Source organism: Macrobrachium rosenbergii, chromosome 3 (assembly GCF_040412425.1).
Source record: "Macrobrachium rosenbergii isolate ZJJX-2024 chromosome 3, ASM4041242v1, whole genome shotgun sequence".
NCBI lineage: Eukaryota > Metazoa > Arthropoda > Malacostraca > Decapoda > Palaemonidae > Macrobrachium > Macrobrachium rosenbergii.
Genome location: NC_089743.1, coordinates 63,958,124 through 63,979,635, shown reverse-complemented (window position 1 = coordinate 63,979,635; position 21,512 = coordinate 63,958,124). Strand labels below are relative to the sequence as shown.

At 35.4% G+C, this 21,512-nt stretch overlaps 2 protein-coding genes across 6 annotated transcripts in view; both read left to right on the top strand.

Annotated features, from left to right (window-relative positions):
- LOC136856546 (serine hydrolase-like protein) overlaps window positions 1-11,263 on the top strand; it is an 87,612-nt gene extending 76,349 nt beyond the window's left edge. For 3 of the 4 annotated variants that reach the window (XM_067134389.1, XM_067134401.1, XM_067134392.1), the window contains one exon: window positions 8,907-11,263. In XM_067134389.1, the coding sequence (XP_066990490.1) occupies window positions 8,917-9,867 (951 nt within the window). In that variant the 5' untranslated portion in view covers window positions 8,907-8,916 and the 3' untranslated portion in view covers window positions 9,868-11,263. The remainder of the gene's footprint in view (window positions 1-8,906) is intronic. The other variant, XM_067134409.1, reaches the window with a different exon arrangement.
- Window positions 1-13,862, top strand: part of LOC136856564 (serine hydrolase-like protein) — a 46,758-nt gene extending 32,896 nt beyond the window's left edge. The window contains exons 1-2 of one of the 2 annotated variants that reach the window (XM_067134422.1): window positions 9,402-9,537; window positions 12,763-13,862. In XM_067134422.1, the coding sequence (XP_066990523.1) occupies window positions 12,773-13,723 (951 nt within the window). In that variant the 5' untranslated portion in view covers window positions 9,402-9,537; window positions 12,763-12,772 and the 3' untranslated portion in view covers window positions 13,724-13,862. Of the gene's footprint in view, window positions 1-9,401; window positions 9,538-12,762 lie in introns of those variants that run through there. The other variant, XM_067134433.1, reaches the window with a different exon arrangement.
- Window positions 13,863-21,512: the final 7,650 nt, after the last annotated feature.

The following is a 21,512-nucleotide window of genomic DNA, read 5'->3' as shown; positions in this document are numbered from 1 at the left end:
AAATGGCGTGGATATTTTCACTTTCGTACAAATTTCTTGGACCTGGTAAATAGGAAAAGGTATCATAGCTGGGATTGGGTTTATATCCGAAGCTAAATAGTGAGAACCGTGGCAAGACCATCAACTGCCCGATAATGTTCGGACCTGAAGTTTCAGGCGGAACTATTCTACGGGACTGGACCACGGATTCCAGGGGGGTCTAGTTCTGGGAATAGGACTCTCGGCATTCTGTCCGGCTTGCCCATAATGTGATTAGGGTGGGGATGATTGTATTCTAGTAATGCTCTCAGTCCTATCAAGTGGGTTGGCTTACACTTGAGCCACTCTAATCATGTTGTGCCATCCCCTTTGGGGTAGGGTAGGGATGCGGACATTTGGGAGTCGGTTCTCACTTGTGCCATTGGCGGAAGAATAAACCCCATGAAAGGCTGATGATATCTTTTTAAGGTTGTCAGGTTTATTTACCTTTTTTTTTTTTTTTTTTCTCCAATCTACTTGTCTTAATGCAAAGTTGTGTTAACGATTCAAGTACCCCTGGACCCTTTGATGGTAGCGATTCGGCACAGTTAACGACTGCAGGAACCTCCCTGACCTCTCTGGAAAAATCAGAAAAAATACGAATGTAATTACACTGGAGCCCTATGCTCCAATGAAAAACAAGCCAAAAAAAACCAAGTATCTTGACCCAACATTGACCCACTTCGACTCCCTCTTTGGGAGTGGAAGTTGGTCAAGATTCCTAACATTAGAAACGGAGAAAAAAATATCACCATTGAAATTAGAAAACTTCTTATTGAATCGACATTCAACTACTGAAATGTCATTCAGACAAGTAAAAGAACAGATGTGGTTGATAGAAACCACTACAAGAAATCAATCGGAAAATTACTTAAATATAAAAAATATTGATAATGTTAAAGTACATATTAAAAAAACATGACAATTTGAACAGTGTCCAGGGTACCATAGTACTTCCTGATAATGATGAACCAATAGAAAAGAATATATTGCTAGATTCCCTTAAAAAGGTACAACAATATTCAAGACTGCTAAATTTACAACATAGCTAGTTGACGGAGTAATGAAAAATACTAAGAATAGCAAAGATAAAATTTGAAGGCCATGAATTACCCTTAAAAATAAAAATCTTAGGCCAAAGCAGAGAACTGAGACCATATGTCCCTAAACCACTACAATGCCAAAACTGTAGTATGTATGGACATACAAGAAAAAATTGCCATAATACATCTGTATGCGCATACTGTGGATCTGACAAACATGCCACACAGTGGAAGTGTGGTGAACCAAAATGCGTGAACTGTGGACAAAATCACCATGCAAGATCTAAGGAATGTATATATTATATATACAATACTGAATTGAAATTACTTCAGGAAAGGACAGGAATGCCTATAAAAGAGGCCAAATTAGAATTAAAGGTTAGAGGAATGCATGATCCCTTTAAGAAACGAAATTTTTCTGCAGCAATAAGATCAAACAAAGTAACAAAAGTGGAAATAAATAAGAATAACAAAACCCTGGTAGATCAGTCTCAAAGAAAAAATAACCACTTTGCAAGAAGAAACCAATATAGCAAAGGACCAAGAAATGTATACAAATCTTTGCTCAAATTCATTTGAGATTTTAAGAGAAATAGAATCACTAGAAGACAATACAAGCACCATAGAAATATTAAAAGATAGTTCTGATGAATTAGAAACTAAAGAAAAAAAGAGACCTTTAGAGAGAACTCCACCCAAGACCAACAAAAACCAACTATTATTAGAGATACATCCATTAAAATAAAGGCAGAGACCCCAAGAAAGAACATAAACCAAATAATAAGAAAATACCTTTGTCTCCTAAAGTAATAATAAAACCAATAGAAACAGATACCCAGAACATCAAAGAAATAGTAAAGGAACAAACTATTGACAAAAATGATTATGTGATGGGAGAAGAGATTACCCCATCACCAACAATAGGTACAGCAAGAGTAAATGAAAAAACGACACACGAAAACACATGTGGATGTAATGAATGCTTCATTGAACTGTGCAACAAAAATGAAAGCATAACAAAAGACAGTTTAACAAACACTATACGAAATTTTATAAGTTACAGAAATAAAGAAACTACTAGTTTGGACACTCACGAAAAGGGCTGTATGTGCATTGGACACATAATGTCTTATAAAGAAAAACAAATAAATATTGTAAATAGGATTTTAGAAAAAATGCAGATTGATGATCCACAAAAGAAAATAACACTTGAACACACTAACGTTATACTTTCAATAATTATATTATACAATGGAACGTAAATGGTCTACAGACCAGATTACATTTGGGAGAAATACAACGATTACTAAAGGAATATGAGCCAATGATAATATGTTTACAACATGTCAACAAAACAATACCAACAATAGGTAAATATACCTTAGTATCTACATCTAGAGAAGAAGAAGGAAATTTAGGTACTGCTATATATGTACATAACAAAGTATGTTATGACATAGTACCTGTAAATTTTACTGACTTGCAAATATCAAGTATTAAAATACGAATAAAAAATGATAATTACATAATTTATAACTTATATAACCAACCTAATAAAAGTTACGATATTGATAAACTTAAAGATTTACTTAACAATACCAAGGAACCTACATTAATAGTAGGTGATTTTAACGCCCACAACCCAATATGGGACTGTCATTGTACAAACTCAAATAGAATAGGTAGTAAAATAGAAGAGTTCATGGATTCCAACAACATGTGCTGTATAAATGATTACAGAAATTAGCACATATTTTTCAAAAACATGGAAATTTTCCTCAGTAGACTTAACTTTATGTACAACAAGCATAGTTGACAGATTGGATTGGAATACAGTTGATGACTTGCACACCAGTGATCATTTCCCAATATTAATTTCCTTACTGCAAAATAATCCTGCAAAACATGTCCCTCACTATAACATCTATAAAGCAGATTGGGAGCGATATGAAATGCACACTAGAAATATCCCACAGTTTGAATATTTAAAAGACCATAATGAAACTAATAAATTTCTTGTTGATTTTATTAAAAATGCTGCTGATAAAGCAATACCAAAGTCAAAACCCCATCCAACAAAACACAAAGTTCCCTGGTGGTCTGATGAGTTAACAGAATTAATAAATATGAAACACTCAATAGGAGACAATTAGATAATTTGAATAGAAAGTTCAATAAAATGAATAAAACATTACCGATATTAGAAAGAACTTTACAAAAATGACTGTATTATTACTAGAAATTGATACATTAAAACCTGTATACAACAAATTATCTGCAAAATTTAAAAAGAAGTAATTCAAGGAAGAATCATTTCATGGAGGAAATACGTATCAGATCTCTCTAATAATACTCCCATACAAAAATATGGGAAAAATTCAGGAAAATAAATGGTACCCATGTCAAACCACCTAGACATGCCATATTAAAAGATGGGAAAAGAACACTTGATCCAAAAGAAATAAGTAATATAATGGGAGAAAATTTAGCAAATGTAAGTAGTGATAAGAATTTAGATGAACACTTCCGAAAAAAAAAAATAAAATAGAATTAATAACAATAAATTTTGAAACAATTGACGATATATATTATAATAGAAAATTTAGTATGTCAGAGATGGAATATGCTCTCTCGAACAGCAATAAATCTGCTCCTGGAGGTGACAATATTTGTTTTGAGATGATCTGCCACTAGGACCTTTGGCAAAGTCATTTTTATTAGACCTTTGGCTGTAAGTCATACTTTTGATTAGAGTTTTATAATCATTTATTATACCGCGTTTCTAAATTTATTTCCAGATGATTGGCGTAAAGCTATAATAATTCCAATCCCCAAACCTGATGATTGAAAAGGATCCCAGCAATGTAAACCTGGATTACAGACCAATTTCTTTAACAAGCTGCTTATGCAAATTGTTAGAGAAAATGGTAAATGCTCGACTAACATGGCACATTCGAGAAAAAATAAAATTTTAACTCCCACTCAGTTTGGGTCTCAGTGTAACAGATCCACATTGGATTCTCTCTGTAACTTAGAAGACCATATACGTAGAGGTTTTGAACGAAAACAAATTACTGTAGCTGTCTTTTTGACATTGAAAAGGCATACGATACCACATGGAGGTATGCTATATTAAAAACTTTACAAAACAACAACATCCGTGGACATTTACCTAGGTTTATACAGAACTTTTGACAAACCGCAATTTTCAGGTGAGAATTGATGATGATCTGTCTAGAACATTTCCACTTGAAAACAGTGTTCCACAGGGAAGCGTCCTTAGTGGAACACTGTTTACTTTAGCAATTAATGATATCAGTAAAAATCTACCTATTGGCATTAAAAGTAACCTATACATGGATGATTTTGCCATATATTATTCAGCATCCCGAATAAAACATGCAGAACGAATCATTAATAAGAGCATAGTAAAAATAGATGAATGGGCCTCATCTGTAGGCTTTAAATTTTCCATAGATAAAACTCAAGCAATCATGTTTTATAAAAATAAAAAGTGGAAAAAAGGTGAAGAAATAGATTTAAAAATCAAAAACCATAGTATACCAATTGGCCAAACAGCAAAATTTTTAGGATTAGTATTTGATACCCACTTGAACTGGAGAGCCCACATTACATATGTAAAATCTAAAAGTAAAAGAGCATTAAATCTAATTAGAAAACTATCGAACACTACTTGGGGAGCCGATAGACATACCCTTACTGTGCTGTATAAGGCAACAGTTCTGTCCATCATTGATTATGGAAGTGAAGTATATGGCTCGGCATCTGACGCAGTTCTGAAAATGTTAGACCCTGTTCACAATGAAGGCCTTAGAATATGCTCAGGAGCCTTTAGATCATCACCAAAATCATCGCTACAAGTTGAATGTGGTGAACTGCCTTTGTCTCTCCATAGAGAGCTAGTAACAATGAAAAGTGCTTTAAGAATTCAAACTAGTGATTCTCCAACCAAAAAATTATTTGAATTAAGAGATGTATTTATAAACAACCATCCACCACCTTTCCCAATTAGAGCTAAAAGATTGTTTGAGTCGCTGAATATAAATATACAAGTGCCTGTAATAGTAAAATCACCTCCTCCCTGGACAATGAATAAAACGAGAATTTGCACACACCTCAAGTATTTATCAAAAAGTAATTCATATACAACAGAACACCATAGACAGCATACAATAGAGCATATAAACCGAAAAGGTCCACATTATGCAATATATACAGATGGATCTAAATCAGAACACGGAGTAGGATATGCTGCAGTGTCCCAAGACAAAACTTATCAGTTCTCCCTGCCCAATAATGCTTCTGTATTTACAGCAGAATTGTATGGAATTGCATCAGCTATAAAAATAATTAAAGAATCATCATTCAATAATTTTGTGATTTTCAGTGATTCAAGAAGCGCTATAGAAGCTATTCAAAGTTACAAATCTAATAATAATATAGTACAACAAATTAAATTATATCTCCATAAATTATATAATAATGGAAAAAATGTAGAAATATGTTGGATCCCTGCACATGTAGGGATCAAAGGAAATGAAGAAGCAGACAAAGCAGCTAAAGCAGCAACTCACATGACAAGATCAAATGTGAATATCCCTGTTACAGATTATGTAACTCACATAAAAATGGGTATCATAAAAAAATGGCAACATATATGGGATGAAGAACCTGTAAGTAATAAACTGAAAGAATTAAAACCTAATGTTAAAAAATGGAGTTCATCATATCAAAGAGAGAGACACGCACAAGTAATTTTAACACGCCTCAGAATAGGCCATACTCGTCTGACACATGGGCACTTAATGAACAGCCCACATGACCCGGCTCCCGAGTGCTCAGAATGCAGAGTATTAATAACGGTCAGACATGTGTTACGTGAATGTCCAAAGTATGACCGACAACGAATGTCTACTTTTGGAAATAGGTCAGTGAAAGAAATTTTGTCAGAATCTTTCACATTTTCAATCATTCCAATTTTGATGTTCTTGAAAAACTGTAATTTAATTAACAAAATATAAAAATAAGTAAATAATAAAAATATGAAAATCCTTTTAACATTTGAATTTTACAAAAAAGAATTTTTAAAATTTTGTTTAATTTATATTCTGAATTTTAATATACCGTTTTAGTATGTATGTAAGGAAGTCTGAGTAAATGTATTTATTGTATGAGAGCATGTGCCTATGTGCAGTTTTTAATTTCATTTTAATTCATTCATCTTAGTATTGGATGATCTATTGGGTCCTAGCGCTTGACTTCAAGCCTAGACCTAGTATTTTAATCAAATCCTTCGGGCCAGCCCTATGAGAGCTGAAAGTCAGCTCAGTGGTCTGGTTAAACTACTTTAATAATAATAATAATAATGTGCTCGCTTGAGACCAGTAACCCGTCCAAACACGGTTTCCTGGTTCTTAAATGACGTCCTGAAATTAGCATCAGAAATTGATAATCAGAATTGTTCATTCTTAAGTCTGCTAAGGAAGACCTTATTCTTAATTAGTTTAGCTTCAGGTGCTAGAATTTCTGAGCTGTCTGCTCTGTCTAGAGAGCCGAACCATATTGATTTCCTTCCATCAGGAGAAGTTCTGCTAGCCCCTCACCTTAAATTTCTAGCTAAGAACGAAGATCCTCGAGATAGATGGTCCCCCTGGAAGGTTATCCCCCTTCCACAAGACCTATCATTATGTCCAGTCTTTACTTTAAGGGCATATTTAGACAGAACCTCTCACATAACTTTGGGCCCTCTCTTTGTGAGAGAAGGTGGAGGAACTATTTCTATGAAGGCCATCAGACAACAGATTTTGTACTTCATTAAACAGGCTAACCCAGACTCAGTTCCAAAGGTTCATGATATTAGGGCGGTGGCCACCTCCACTAATTATTTCCATCATATGAATTTTGGGGATCTTAAGAAATATACTGGGTGGAAATCTCCTTTGGTTTTCAAACGCCACTACATGAAATCCTTAGAGGCTCTAAAATTCCCCACAGTGGCAGCAGGAAGCATTGTTCCTCCCTCTAAATAATACCATTATATATCTCATTCTTTCCTGTCACTCTTTCTCCCACCTACCTGCCTCATTTATTCCCTTTACCGTCCCCTCCGGGTCAGGCATACTTCACAGCCTGTCTCCTGACCATGTTGCATATTGTCTTTGTCTCCTTTTGTTAACAATTAAGCATATTTAATTATGTTTTAATGTTTTTCATGCTTATATGTTTTCATTTTGGATAATTAAAACTCACTTGGACTAATAGTTTTATTTCTTTCCATTACAAGGTTTCTTTTGATCTTTTTCAAGATGGTATTTTTGATTCTCTGTTATTATTTCACCGGCTGACACAGGTCGTAAAACCCAGAAAAGGGATTTGACAGAGGAAAAATCTATTTCTGGGGAGAGACCTGTGTCACCCGGTGACCCACCTCTATTCTTTCCTTTCCCCCCCCTAGTTAAAATACCTTGCTTGGGTGGTGGGTGCTAACATGGAATGAAGATGGCGCTGGTTTGTTGATAGTCCGAGAGCGGTGCAGGCGTTATAACTATTTATCGCTCTGGGGGACTTTCGACATTGGGAATGTCTACAGGGCGGAGGCCTGTGATAGTGACAAACTCACCCTTTCATATACACGACTCCATTTTATGGAGCTCGCACTGAAGTAGTAACCCCAGCTTTGCATTTAGCTTTTCTCTGGTATATTTAGCAATGAATTTACCTTGAAATATGTGCTGAATGGATATTTCACCGGGTGACACAGGTCTCTCCCCAGAAATAGATTTTTCCTCTGTCAAAATCCCTTTACACAATGTTTCATAACTGTCGTGCTTGTTTTGATAAAGTTTCAATCACTCGATATTTAATTAGGTAAGTATATATATAAAACAAAAATTGTACTTAAATATATGAAAAAAATTTTAACAGTTTACTACAGTTAGAGATAATGAAAATTAATGTATTAGAATATACACCTTCTAAAGACAACATATCTCCATTTGGTTCTTTTATTTTTATATCTATTTGCCCATTAACTTTTTCCTTTACATTTACTCATTTGTAGAACAATTTAGTGTTCACTCTTAAATTTTATGGCTGATTTGTTCCCCCAACCCCATTTTTCATGATGCGTTCATTTCTCTCATTCACCTTTCCCATGACTAGCTTATCCATCCTTTTGCACTCCAGTATCTAAGGGATCCTTCTTTCTTTCTTGCAAATACACCTCAAATAATCTCCCTTTTTATTTCAATAAACTTTTCATTTTGTTACCCAACCACTTACTATATTTATTCTCTTAAAATCACAAACACAGAATGCTGGCTCTATGACCCCATCCTGGAATGTTACACACCCTTCATATGCTCCTTTGACTTCTATATCTTAACCCTAGCCAGTTTTTTATCCAACTTTTCTTTGTATGCTTCCCCTCACTTCATTCGTATTGAACTCACTTGACTCAGTTATCCTTACAGTTACATTTTTATCACTTCCTCTCCAACTTAAACTTCTGTCCACCTTAACTTTTGCTCCATTCAAATAATAATCAGATATACTGCACCTCTGGTCACTCCTCACCATTATGTTAGTCAACTTGCCCTTTCATCTACTGTGTGTCATTATATAATCTAACGAAGTGATAAGTGATTTCCTCACAGTTTTTATGTTTCCAAAGTAAATTATTTTATTAATTTTTTCTTTGGAAACTATGTATTTCCAACATTCAGTCCCCATAATAATGTATTTTGATTAGGTCAGTAGCTAATTTTTAAGTATACAGTCCTTAAATTCAGGTTATATGAGACCAAAGTTTTTTTTTTTTTTTAGGTAAGTTGGAATGGAAAGCCAAGTGGAATGGACAGAACTGAATGTAGACATTGGCTGGGGAGTATTACGTGGAAAAAAATGTTTCACAGGCAGTGATGGTAACAGGCCTTTACTCCAGATATTTGGTATTCATGGATGGATGGATAATGCCAACACATATGATCGCCTTGTTCCTGGATTGCCCTCTGGGACAGAATTGTGTGTGCTTGATCTCCCAGGGCATGGATACTCAGATCATCTTCCCAATGGTGCATATTACAGTGCACTAACTTATGTTATCAATGTTAAAGCAGCTGTGACAAAACTTGGATGGAAATCTTTTATACTTATCATCCATAGCTTAGGTGGTTTGATTGGATATTTTTATACAGCATTGTTCCCAAAAGAAGTATCAGCAATAATTTGTTTTGATTCATTGACATTTAAACCTGCTCCTGGTTTTTTTTCAGTGTTGAGATCAGAAGTGAATAACACTTTGAAATGTGAGAAGGATACAGATTCTCACCCTATATTTTCTGAAGAAGAAGCCATAAAACGAATTATAAGATCACGGATGGGGGGACCCAATAATGATATTGTAAATGTTGATGAGGATGCTGCCAGAGTACTACTAACAAGACTGGTGAAGCCTGTAAGTGGTGGTCTGACATGGAGACACGACCGTAAAGCAGTTGCACGATTTAAGATGTTTAACCAGGGTAGCACTTGGTTCTATCTTATTAAGCAGATTAAGTGCCCAGTATTATACTTCCATCCAATTGATAGTATTTATGACTTAACTCCTTCTGAACGAAACGGTGTTTTTGATATATTTAAATCTGAAATTGAATTCTCCAAATGTGTTGTAGTTGAAGGTGCTCACCATGTCCATCTAACACACCCATATCGGGTACTTCCTGATATAACAGAATTTCTCTTAAAATTAAAGGAGACTACTCAGCCTTCACAGTCAAAGCTTTAAGGAAAAATGCGAGACGAAGGAGAGAGAGAAGTTAAAACAATGCAGTTGACAATGTATATAATGTTTGTTACCTTTATATAAATGCATATAACATAAGAATAAACTTGCATTTTACTTGATGGCTTTTTGACATTTATACACTTCATGTACAATATAAACAAGCATAACACAGCCAACAACATCAACTCCAACCATCACATTCCTGTATGATGGTGCTGTAATCCACTGAGCCACTAAAATTATTAGGGAATTATTCATATAAGGCAGGTAAAGAGTTTGAATTTACCTGTACCTCAGTGTTCATTGCTTACATGGATGGTGCAGAAGATATTTGATATATTTTAACATGAAATGTTAAAAAAATGAAATTTTTGAAATGGATACTGCTGTATATGTTGGGCTATCTGTGGAAAGTGTAGGAGAATAAGAAGAGGCAAAACCCAGTTTATGGCTTTCAGTGAATGAACAAAATGTGGAATACAAATCTAATATCCAGTCAGTAAAAGATGTGACTTCAGAAACTAGACGTGAGAGGATAAAATATTCATAGAAACTTATGAAATGGTACAGTACTGTGAAATATTTAATGAGATGAGAAAATCTTATTTAAGTGTTAGCATTTTGCTTGAATAGTAATTTACTGAGGTTCTGTCAAACTGAAGAACATGCCTGTCTTGTAAATATCATATTTTGCTGAAAGAGCATTAATCTTCGTGTTTTTGTTTGAAGACTGAAACATTTTTGGTAGCATTATTAGCTATTTACTAAAAAGTTGTTTATAGAGGGGAATTCTACATTGAAGCTTGGAGTGTTCTCTTTAGTGTGACTGATAATGAAAAAATAAGAGAGCACTTCCTTCAGAGATACATGTCCTTTTATGTTTTACACGTACCTTTTTCTGTGAAAAATGGCATTTAGATTACATAATTCATCACTGATGTAAGTCCAGGTGGGATTCACCTCTTGGTTACAGATTGAAGGTGAGCTAACTATAAGTGATAGAGAAATTGCCTCCTCACTCACTGTAACTCAGTCTTTTGCTCGTCTCGTCATAAAGCAAATACACTTCTGGTTGGAGTGATAGACTTGCACTGTTTGTTCATGTTTACCTTTGTTTTCATTTATTGTTAGTTCCTTTTTCCTGCAATAATTGTCATAGACATGTGTACATTTTTTGTTTGATTAAATTTAGATTTTTGCAAATGTTAAATAAGTTATATGATGTTCCAATCTCACTTTAATTGTGTCCTTGTGCTAACAGCAAAGGTGCTGTGGTACATTTGCCTTACAAAAACAGTAGCCTAAGTACCATACATTGTAATAATCAGCTGAAAATTGATTTTTTTAAAATTTCTATTTCTTTGTTTGTGGGACTTAATATATAGAATACTGTATATGCGTTGTTGTTTTAATATTTCAACATCACTCACATGTTGCTATCAGTGATCATTGATAGCCTCAGTTTCATAGCAGAGATTGAAATTGCTTTCCTTGTAGTCATAAAATGGTTAGGTGACCAATGGAAATAATAAAGGCCAAAGTAAATTTGACTGACTTTTGTAGTAAGCTGGCACTTTGTGTTTCTGACTCACTTGGAAATTACATTGGTTATCTTTTGAGTTCTCTGGGATTTATGGCTCAACTAAAAAGAATGTCAGTTTACTAAAAGTTTTCTTGGTTGTCTTCTGCCATTTTGGAAAGTCTGATCTAGGAAATAACTTTAAACTTTTCCATAAAAAAAATAGGCTTTTCTTATTCCTGTGATTAATCATGGAATTATATAGAGTGAAGTGTAATATGAATTTTCCTTTGATGGTTAGTTCTGAGGTAAATGCAATAATCTTGTAAACCTCACATTTTGATGATGGTTTTATCATTCAGGGTAGCACATGTGATAGAAATTGAACTTTTCAAACATTTATTGTCAATGGAGGTCATGCTGAGTGTACTGAACAGCAACCCATCATAAGCAGAACTAGCAGTCTGCATTGAATATGTAATCTTTCTTTATCAGCCTTGCGGTAGGGCGTTTCACATGGATATGTTATCATCTGAAGGTTGTTAATGTCAGCCAGCAAGTAACCTTATGGTGCACCATGATGACCAGGGAAGTTTTATTACTGAACACTAAAGTAATTGCCCAGCAGATTTTAACATGGTTTTCCAGTTGTCTCATTGTTCTCCTGACTGTTGTTGGTGGACAATGGCCTTTGTTCATATCAGAGTATTTCTGGAGGCTTATCCATAAAGCATTGGTAAAGTGCCTTCATTTTTTTGGAAGGGTTTTGTACAGTTTACCTCTGTATAGTTATCTCTTTCCTGGGCTGCTACTCTGCATTGTAATATTGAGACACTGTAGTGACATTTGCTCACTTGCAGCTGTACAGATATGCAGGATCCTGGTAGTGGTATTACTGTATTAAGGAGGCAACTCCTTTGATACCTGAATTAATATCTGTATATCTGGCAGAGCAATGATATATTTTTATTCAGTGAATGGTTAATTTTAGTAGCTGCACTAGCAGTGGATATTAATCTTATTATCACATTGATTAAAATAATAATAGAAAAGTACCTAAATAGTGACAGTCAGCTATTATGAAGGGATAAGTACATTTTTTACATGTTTTTCTTATACAGAATTCAAATAATATTTATTTGTTTGTTGCACTATTGTATGGTCGTGTATTTGCACCTTTTCATTTGCCCAAGGAAAAATATAATTAAATGCAGGATATCGTCATGCCAGCATTACTCCCTTCTTGGTTTGCATTTTAATTTTACATTGCTTTAATAAGACAGTATTTGATATCTTATTTACTGTTCACTTGAGCTCCTTATAATGCCCAGATAGTTCATATAAATACCACGTTATTTATTTTCCCCTTTTTCCAGGTAACTTGAGATGCCAAACCAAGTAAGCTGGCACGAGGTAAATGTTGGTGTAGGTTGGGGTACCCTACGAGGGAAGAGATGCATCATAGGTGACCCTCATGCCATTCCAACACATCGAATAATTGGTCTTCATGGTTGGTTGGACAACGCCAATACCTTTGATCGCTTGGTGCCATTTTTGTCTTGCGGGATAGAAGTTTTTGTGCTTGACCTTCCTGGACACGGTTTTTCTGCCCATCTTCCTAATGGAGCGCATTACTCTGTTCTGTCATATGTTATCAATGTAAGAGCAGTGGTATTAGAACTTGGATGGAAAACCTTTGTGTTCATGTCCCACAGCTTTGGCTCACTGGTAGCATCATACTATACAGCATTGTATCCAGAGGATGTTTTGGCCTTAATCCTGTTAGATTACATCAAACCATTTGATAAACATGAACCTAAAGTAACTTGGCACTTGGAGGTTAATCTTATACTTAGAACTGAGCAGGAAAAAATCTCCTCCTGTTTATTCCAAAGAGGAGGCTCTTTACAGAAAATAATTGACTCCAGGAAGACTGGTCCCAAGAAAAATATGCATAATATTGATGAAGAATCTGCAGAAGTTTTATTACCAAGGCTTACTAAACAAGTTGATGGTGGCCTTACATGGATCCGTGATCGCAAAGTACATGCATTATTTGAAATGCTGTATGGGAATGATAATTGGTTAAGAATTTTGTCAACAATCAAGTGCCCAGTTTTACTTATCCATGCTCTAGAAGGTGTGTTTACCGGGCCAGACTCGGAGTATGAGGTTGTTTTTGACACATTATCTGCAAATGCACAAAGATTCGATTATATAACATTAAAAGGTCCACATCACATCCATCTAACTAACCCATCACGAGTTTCACCCTTTGTGAATAGTTTCCTAGCTGATGTTATGAGTATAAAGAAAAATGTAACCTCCAGATTATAGATTTTTTGCCCTGTTATAGAAGCATTCAATAACATGAAAGTCAGTTGACAGAGAAATTAATGCATATTTGCAGAGTATTATAACTGCAGAGCACTATAATTCATTGTTATGAATATCAAAAGTTTATTGTACCACAAAATATGTTTTTTATTGTCCTAAATATGTAGGACTTTGTCAGATTTCTTAGATGGCATTACGGTAAAAACTATGTGATCTTAAGTCTGTGCTTGCAATGCGATTAGGGTCACAGCATGACCCTGAATACCTTGAATGCCACTGTTAGAGATGTAATTGCAACTGTAGGCATCTTAGACTCCACATGCTGTATTTGAGCCTCTTTTGTAAATATATAGTGCCATGTGAACACTCAGAGTAGCCTTAAGAGACAGTGCTACAGAGAGTTGAATATTTGTACAGAATTGTGATAAAGCTGACATTAGAAAAGTTGCCTAAGTAATTCAAAAGATTCAGACATGAAAAACCTAAACTGTTTTGCTTTGTCAAGATATGTAGAAGGGAATTTGTCATCAGTTAATTTACATATTTCAGCTAAGCAGTATGATGGATACAACTCACACAGCAGAGTTTATAGAAAGAAATCCCTTTAAAATTAACCTTTATTAACCCTTAAACGCCGACTGGACGTATCGTAAGTCGACTAAAATTGTCTGTCGGGTGACGAGTGGACATGCTGTACGTCGACTACAAAAAATTTCAACCTTTGGTCAACTTTGACTCGACCGAAATGGTCAAAAAACGCAATTGTACGCTAAAACTCTTACATTCTAGTAATATTCAATCATTTGCCTTCATTTTGCAACAAAGTGGAAGTCTCTAGCACAATATTTCGATTTATGGTGAATTTTTGAAAAAAACTTTTTCCTTACGTCCGCGCGGTAACTCTGCCGAAAATTTCAGAAATTCTTTTGTCATTTTGTCGTAACTTTTGCACCGTTTTTTATTCGTCGTTACATAAAGTTTTATATATGAAAATGTGCGCAATTTCATGCAAAATACAACAAAAAACAACCCATGGTTGTAGCTTTTATCAGTTTGGAAATATTTTCATATAAATCACGATAAGTGCCAAAATTTCAGCCTTCGGTCAACTTTGACTCGACCAAAATGGTCGAAAAACGTAATTGTAAGCTAAAACTCTTAAATTCTAGTAATATTCAATCATTTACCTTCATTTTGCAACAAATTGGAAGTCTCTAGCACAATATTCCGATTTATGGTGAATTTTTGAAGAAACTTTTCCCTTACGTCCGCGCGCGGTAACTCGGCCGAACATCTCAGAAATTCTTTCGTCACGGTCGTAATGTTTGCACCGTTTTATATTAGTCGTTACATAAAGTTTTATATATGAAAATGTGCGCAATTTCATGTAGAATACAACAGAAAATAACTCATGGTTGTAGCTTTTATCAGTTTTGAAATATTTTCATATAAATCACGATAAGTGCCAAAATTTCAGCCTTTGGTCAACTTTAACTCGACCGAAATGGTCGAAAAACGCAATTGTAAGCTTCAATCATTTACCTTCATTTTGCAACAAATTGGATATCCCTAGCACAATATTTCGATTTATGGTGAATTTTTTAAAAAAAAATTTTCCTTACGTCCTCGCGGTAACTCGGCCAAACATCTCAGAAATTCTTTCATCACTTTGTTGTAATGTTTGCACCATTTTATATTAGTCGTTACATAAAGTTTTATATAAGAAAATGTGCGCAATTTCATGTAGAATACAACAAAAATAACTCATGGTTGTAGCTATTATCAATTTTGAAATATTTTCATATAAATCACGATAAATAGAAAAAATTCTACCTTCGGTCAACTTTAACTCGACCGAAATGCTCGAAAACTGCAATTGTAAGCCAAAACACTTACAGTCTAGTAATATTCAATCAATTACCTTAATGTTGCAACAAACTGGAAGTCTCTAGCACAATATTTCGATTTATGGTGAATTTTTGAAAAAAAAAATTTTTTTTTATGTCTGCACGTTACGAATTCATGCATCATTTTGTGATAATATTTTCTCTGTGTTGCTTTGATCGTTTTACAATTTGTTATATACCAAAATCATCGCAATTTAGTGTACAATACAACGAAAAAATAACTCGTTAGCTTTAACCGTTTTGCTCACAGCACGATTTGTATACAGTTATATATGAAATTTTTTTTTTGCGCTCATATATTTCAATATTTATATATGATAATGATATTTTTTTTATTTCTGATGGTTGCATACTAAACTTCAGGCAGTTACAAAAAAAGGAGCCAAAAATGAACTCTTAGTCTTAAAAACTAAGTGTGCTGTGATTTAAAAAAAAAAAAACTTTTTTTCCACTTCGGCGCTAACTCCAGAACGCCGCCGGCATACAACAGACACTTTTGTAAATAGAGGCTCGGCGTTTAAGGGTTAACATACTATGGTATATGATGAACAAAAAAAAGTTTACAGTATCTGCCATAATACAGTATGAGAAAGAATCAGATTTCATATTCCACAGCATGTATGAAACATACTCTGTGAGCACTGGTTGCCAAGTTTGTTTCATAATAACCAAATTATCCAATTGTCTGCTCTTGGCATCAGTTGCGGATGATTTAGGAAAACTTGCTTTTTGCTTAAAAATTCTTGTCTTCTTTGCTTGTGATTATGCAATTAAATGTGACTGAGGTTAGAATATAACCAAGTAAATGTCTTTTGTCAAGTTGAACTCTAGTTGTATTTTTGTGACTGAAGAATTGTAGTGTGGATGTGCTCTGATGTAAAATGAATGTAGTCAGTCTCCTACAGTATTAACAGTTATTGTGGTTATTGAAACTTTGCCAGTTTCTTATACACAGTTTTAAACCCTTATGTTTGTAAATACAAATGAATTTATCTGTCAGTACATTACAGTATATATATATATGTATGTATATGTATATATATGTGTGTGTGTGTGTGTGTGTATATATATATATATATATATATATATATATATATATATATATATATATATATATATATATATATATATATATATATATATAATATAATTATATATATATATAGGGCAGTCCTCGGTTATTGGCGGGGTTTCTGTTCTGGGGTGTGATAATAACCAAAAATCGGCGATTTTTGGGGCTTATCGGCGCTGAAAAGTGCCGATTTTCAGTTATCAATGCCTCGTTAGGTATGTATCGGCGCCAATACCCATTGATCAGCGCCAATAAGCGGAATTCGGCGATTTTCATCGCTAGACAAGTGCTGTAAAACAGGATCGCCATTAACCGAGCCCGCCATTAACCGGGGACTGCCTGTATATATATATATATATATATATATATATATATATATATATATATATATATATATATATATATATCAACAGGTTAGGAGTGAAGGATCATTCCATTATTCCTTTTCAAGGTACTTTATTGTTGCTGCAACGTTTCAGGACTAAAGTCCCATTTTCAAGCTATAAAAATAGAAGTTAAAAGTTAAAATAAAAACTCGGGCTAAAATTAAGTAAAAAGAAAAAACTTTATACATGTATACAAATAATATAAAAGTAAAGTACAAAGGATAGGGAGGAGTAAGTACCATTAGGTGCTGAAGGCACAGACCGAGTGACTATTCGGGCCGGGTTCAGCTTCGACTTAAACTCACGAGAGATACAGAGGTGTTGAGGAAGACTGGGTGTTTAACTGTGGAACTAGTTGTTTAATAAAGAGTGTTTCCAAGATTGCTAAATATTGTTCGTTAGGAGTTTGGCCTATAATTTTAAAATCTTTGTTGTTTATGTCATATTTGCATTTCTTTTCATGTTCTCGTATACATGAAAATTCAGGATTAGTCAATTTGACGCCTGTTCGATAGCTAACGCCTCGATGAGAGTCCAATCTCACTTTGAGTAACCTCCGTGTGGAGCCAACATACTTCCCAAGATTACATCTAGGGCAATTAAATAAATATACGACTCCTGAGGTCATTAGTGGATCGAGTTTCTCCTTATGTTTAAACAGAGATCTAATACTCATTGGGTTGCAGGGTATTAGCTTTAATTCAATGGCAGGTAAAAATTTCTCGACTAACAACTTCAATTCACGATAGAAATTTAGGTCATGAATAAATGGGACACTTGCATATAATCGTAATTTTGGTACTGTAGGTATTTTAATTTTAGGATGGAAGATATTGTTTAAAAATTTGCTGAGGTGTTTATCAAAAAGTTTGGATGGAAAGCAGTTGTCAGTGAAATATTGGTGGAGATAAGTTATTTCACTGTGAAAAAGATTCCAATTAGACGTTATGTTAAAAGCCCTATGAAAGAGCGTAGACATGGAGTTTAGTTTAAAATTATAAAAGCAGTTACTATAAAAATTTGAGCCCAGGCTGGTAAAAGTTTTCTTTCTAAAAACCGTGGTGTTAAAATGATCATTATGTTTAAAAACTGTTACATCTAAAAATGGCAGCTTATTTTCATTTTCATATTCAATAGTAAAATTAATATTAGGATGTTCTTTATTGGCATAATCAAGAAATTTGTCAGCTTGATCTTTATCTCTGAACAGCAAAAAGGTATCATCCACGTACCTACTATAAAATAAGGGATGGTAGGCCAAAGGACAATTGTCCAGTATGCGCTCCTCCAGGGAGCACATAAAAATGTTTGCAAAGGTGGGACCCAAAGGGGATCCCATCGCCATACCTTGAAAAGGAATAATGGAATGATCCTTCACCCTAACCTGCTGATGTCTACCAGTTGATAGAACCCTCTCAATCCTCACTATATATATATATATATATATATATATATATATATATATATATATATATATATATATATATATATATATATATACATATATATATATATATATATATATATATATATATATATATATATATATATATATATATATATATATATATATATATATATATATATATATATATATATATACATATATATATACATATATATATATATATATATATATATATATATATATATATATATATATATATATTATATATATACATATATATATTTATATATATATATATATATTTATATATATATATATATATATATATATATATATATATATATATATATATATATATATATATATATATATATATATATATATATTATAGCAGTCCCAGTTAACGGGGCTCAGTTAATGATGATCCGGTTTTATGGCGCTTGTCTAGCAACGAAAATCGCCAATTTCCACTTATTGGCGCCGATAATTGGGTATTGGTGCCAATACATACCTAATAGAGGCACTGATTACCGAAAATCGGCACCAATAAGCCCGAAAAGTGTCGGAAATCGCCAATTTTCGGTTAGTGGCAATTTTGGTTATCATCACACCCCAGAATGGAACCCTGCTGATAACTAAGGACTGCCTATATATATATATATATATATATATATATATATATATATATATATATATACATACATATATACAGTATATACATATATATATATACATATACATATATATATATATATATATATATATATATATATATATATATATATATATATATATATATATATATATATATATATATATATATATATATATATATATATATATATATATATATATATATATATATATATATATATATATATATATATATATATATATATATACACAGTATATACATATATATATATCTATATACATATATATATATATATATCTATATATATATATATATATATATATATATATATATATATATATATATATATATATATGTGTGTGTGTATGTATGTATGTATGTATGTATGTATAAAATGGAGGCTCAAAAACAGAAACAAAGCATTGGTGACTGACCTTATACTTTAATCTGATTGACAGTGTCCAAAATATTTCCACATTATTATCGTCATACACCTGCACCGAATGCTTATTAGCAGTGGGTCAAACCCCCTTTCTCATTCACCTCTGTGATACACTCACTCTGACTTTCAGATTATCAAGGCCCTTCCAATTCCAATACCTCTTTCAGGTCATACATCCAACTTGCTAGTGCTCCTGTGAGAGGGTGCAAAAGAGAGAGCAGATAGGCATTACTGCTAGTTTATTAAGGGAGCGGGTCGCTTATAAAGGGGCGTGCGGACGTCAGTACAAAGACATACAAGGACATACAGGTGACCCGAGGTCAATTGTTCTCAATGTGAAACAGGACAGGTAAATACAGATAACGTGACAAATAAAATTAACAGATTAGACACAACAATGCTCTGACACACGTACAATACAAGAGGGCACAAATGAGTAAGTAATAAATGCACATTTATATAAATAAAACATGGCTAGGTACCCCAACCTAAGGTCAGAAGAAAAAGGCACCGTAGAAAACAGTAGGTTCACTAAAGAAAATCCGTTGAGCGGGGACTTTACAATATTCCCCCCCCCCCCACAGGTAGGTAACGTCTGATTAAAGGAAGTATCTGCTGGGGCGCTGGAGAGGGCTGCAGCTCCGCGATGTCAGCTGGGGTGCGTTGCGTGCGGGAGCGATTGGCTGCAGCACTGCCTGGGTCCGGGGCCTTACGGGGCAGCCACGTGTCTTTCTTTTGGGCGGGGTGGGCTGCAGGGGTGACGTCTCCTGTGGAGGGCGTTGAGGGGTGTCGCCGACATCCTCCTCCAACAGTGCGGGCTTGAGGCGGTCTACCGACACCCAATCGTTCTTCCCATGGATGGCCAGCCGGAATGCCTCTTTGTTTCTCTCCAGCACGAGGAAGGCCCCCTGTAGGGCCTGGTTAAGGGCGGGTGGACGGCGTTGTTCCTGACGAAGACGTGGGTGGTGGAGGACAGACTGGGAGGCATGAAGGGGGTTGTCCTGTCGGTATATGTCCGCTGGCAGGGGGCGAACTTTCCGATCATGTCACGGAGCCTCTGGACCATCAGGTTGTGGCTATCCCCTGTGATGAGTTCGCCCGGGACTATGAGAGACTCCCCGTAGACTTTTTCTGCTGTGGACGGGTCGCCGTTGGCTCTGTGGGCGGTCCTCAGCCCGAGGAGGACCCAGGGCAGCTGGTACCTCCAATTCTTGGCGGTGCAGCGGGCCATGAGGGACGCCTTCAGGGACCTGTGGAACCTTTCCACCAATCCGTTGGCCGCGGGGTTGTAGGCGGTGGTGCTGTGGTGAGTGGTCCCCAGCAGGTGTGCCAGGGCGGTCCACAGCTCGGACAGGAAGGCTGGGCCCCTGTCTGTTGTTATATGGTCTGGGAACACCGAACCGGCTGATCCAGCTGGAGAGGAGGGCCTCGGCAGTCGCACTGGTGGTGGCTTCTTGCATGGACGTTGCTTCAGGCCACCTGGTGGAGTGGTCGATGACTGTCAGAAGATACCTGGCCCCGCCTGATGGGGGAAGGGGGCCTACCACGCCGACATGGATGTGTCCGAAACTCCTTCCTGGCTGGGGGAAGTCGCCCACCCGACTCGGTGTGGTGCCCTACTTTGCTGGTCTGGCACCGGATGCACTGCCTCGCCCAGGTTGTCGCGTCCTTCCATATGCCGTGCCAGACGAACTTCTCTGTCAGCAGCTTGGCCGTCGTCCTGCCGGAGGGGTGGGACAGCCAGTGGATGATGTCGAAAACCAGACGGCAGCGGGAGGCGGGTACCAGCGGGCGGGGGTGGCCGGTGCTTGCGTCGCTCAGCAGTGTTGGCCCCCCAGGGGCAAGGGGCACGTCCTTCCACTTGAGCAACGTGATGGCGGTGTGGTAAGCTGGAACCTCTGGGTCGGTGGCCTCCTCCC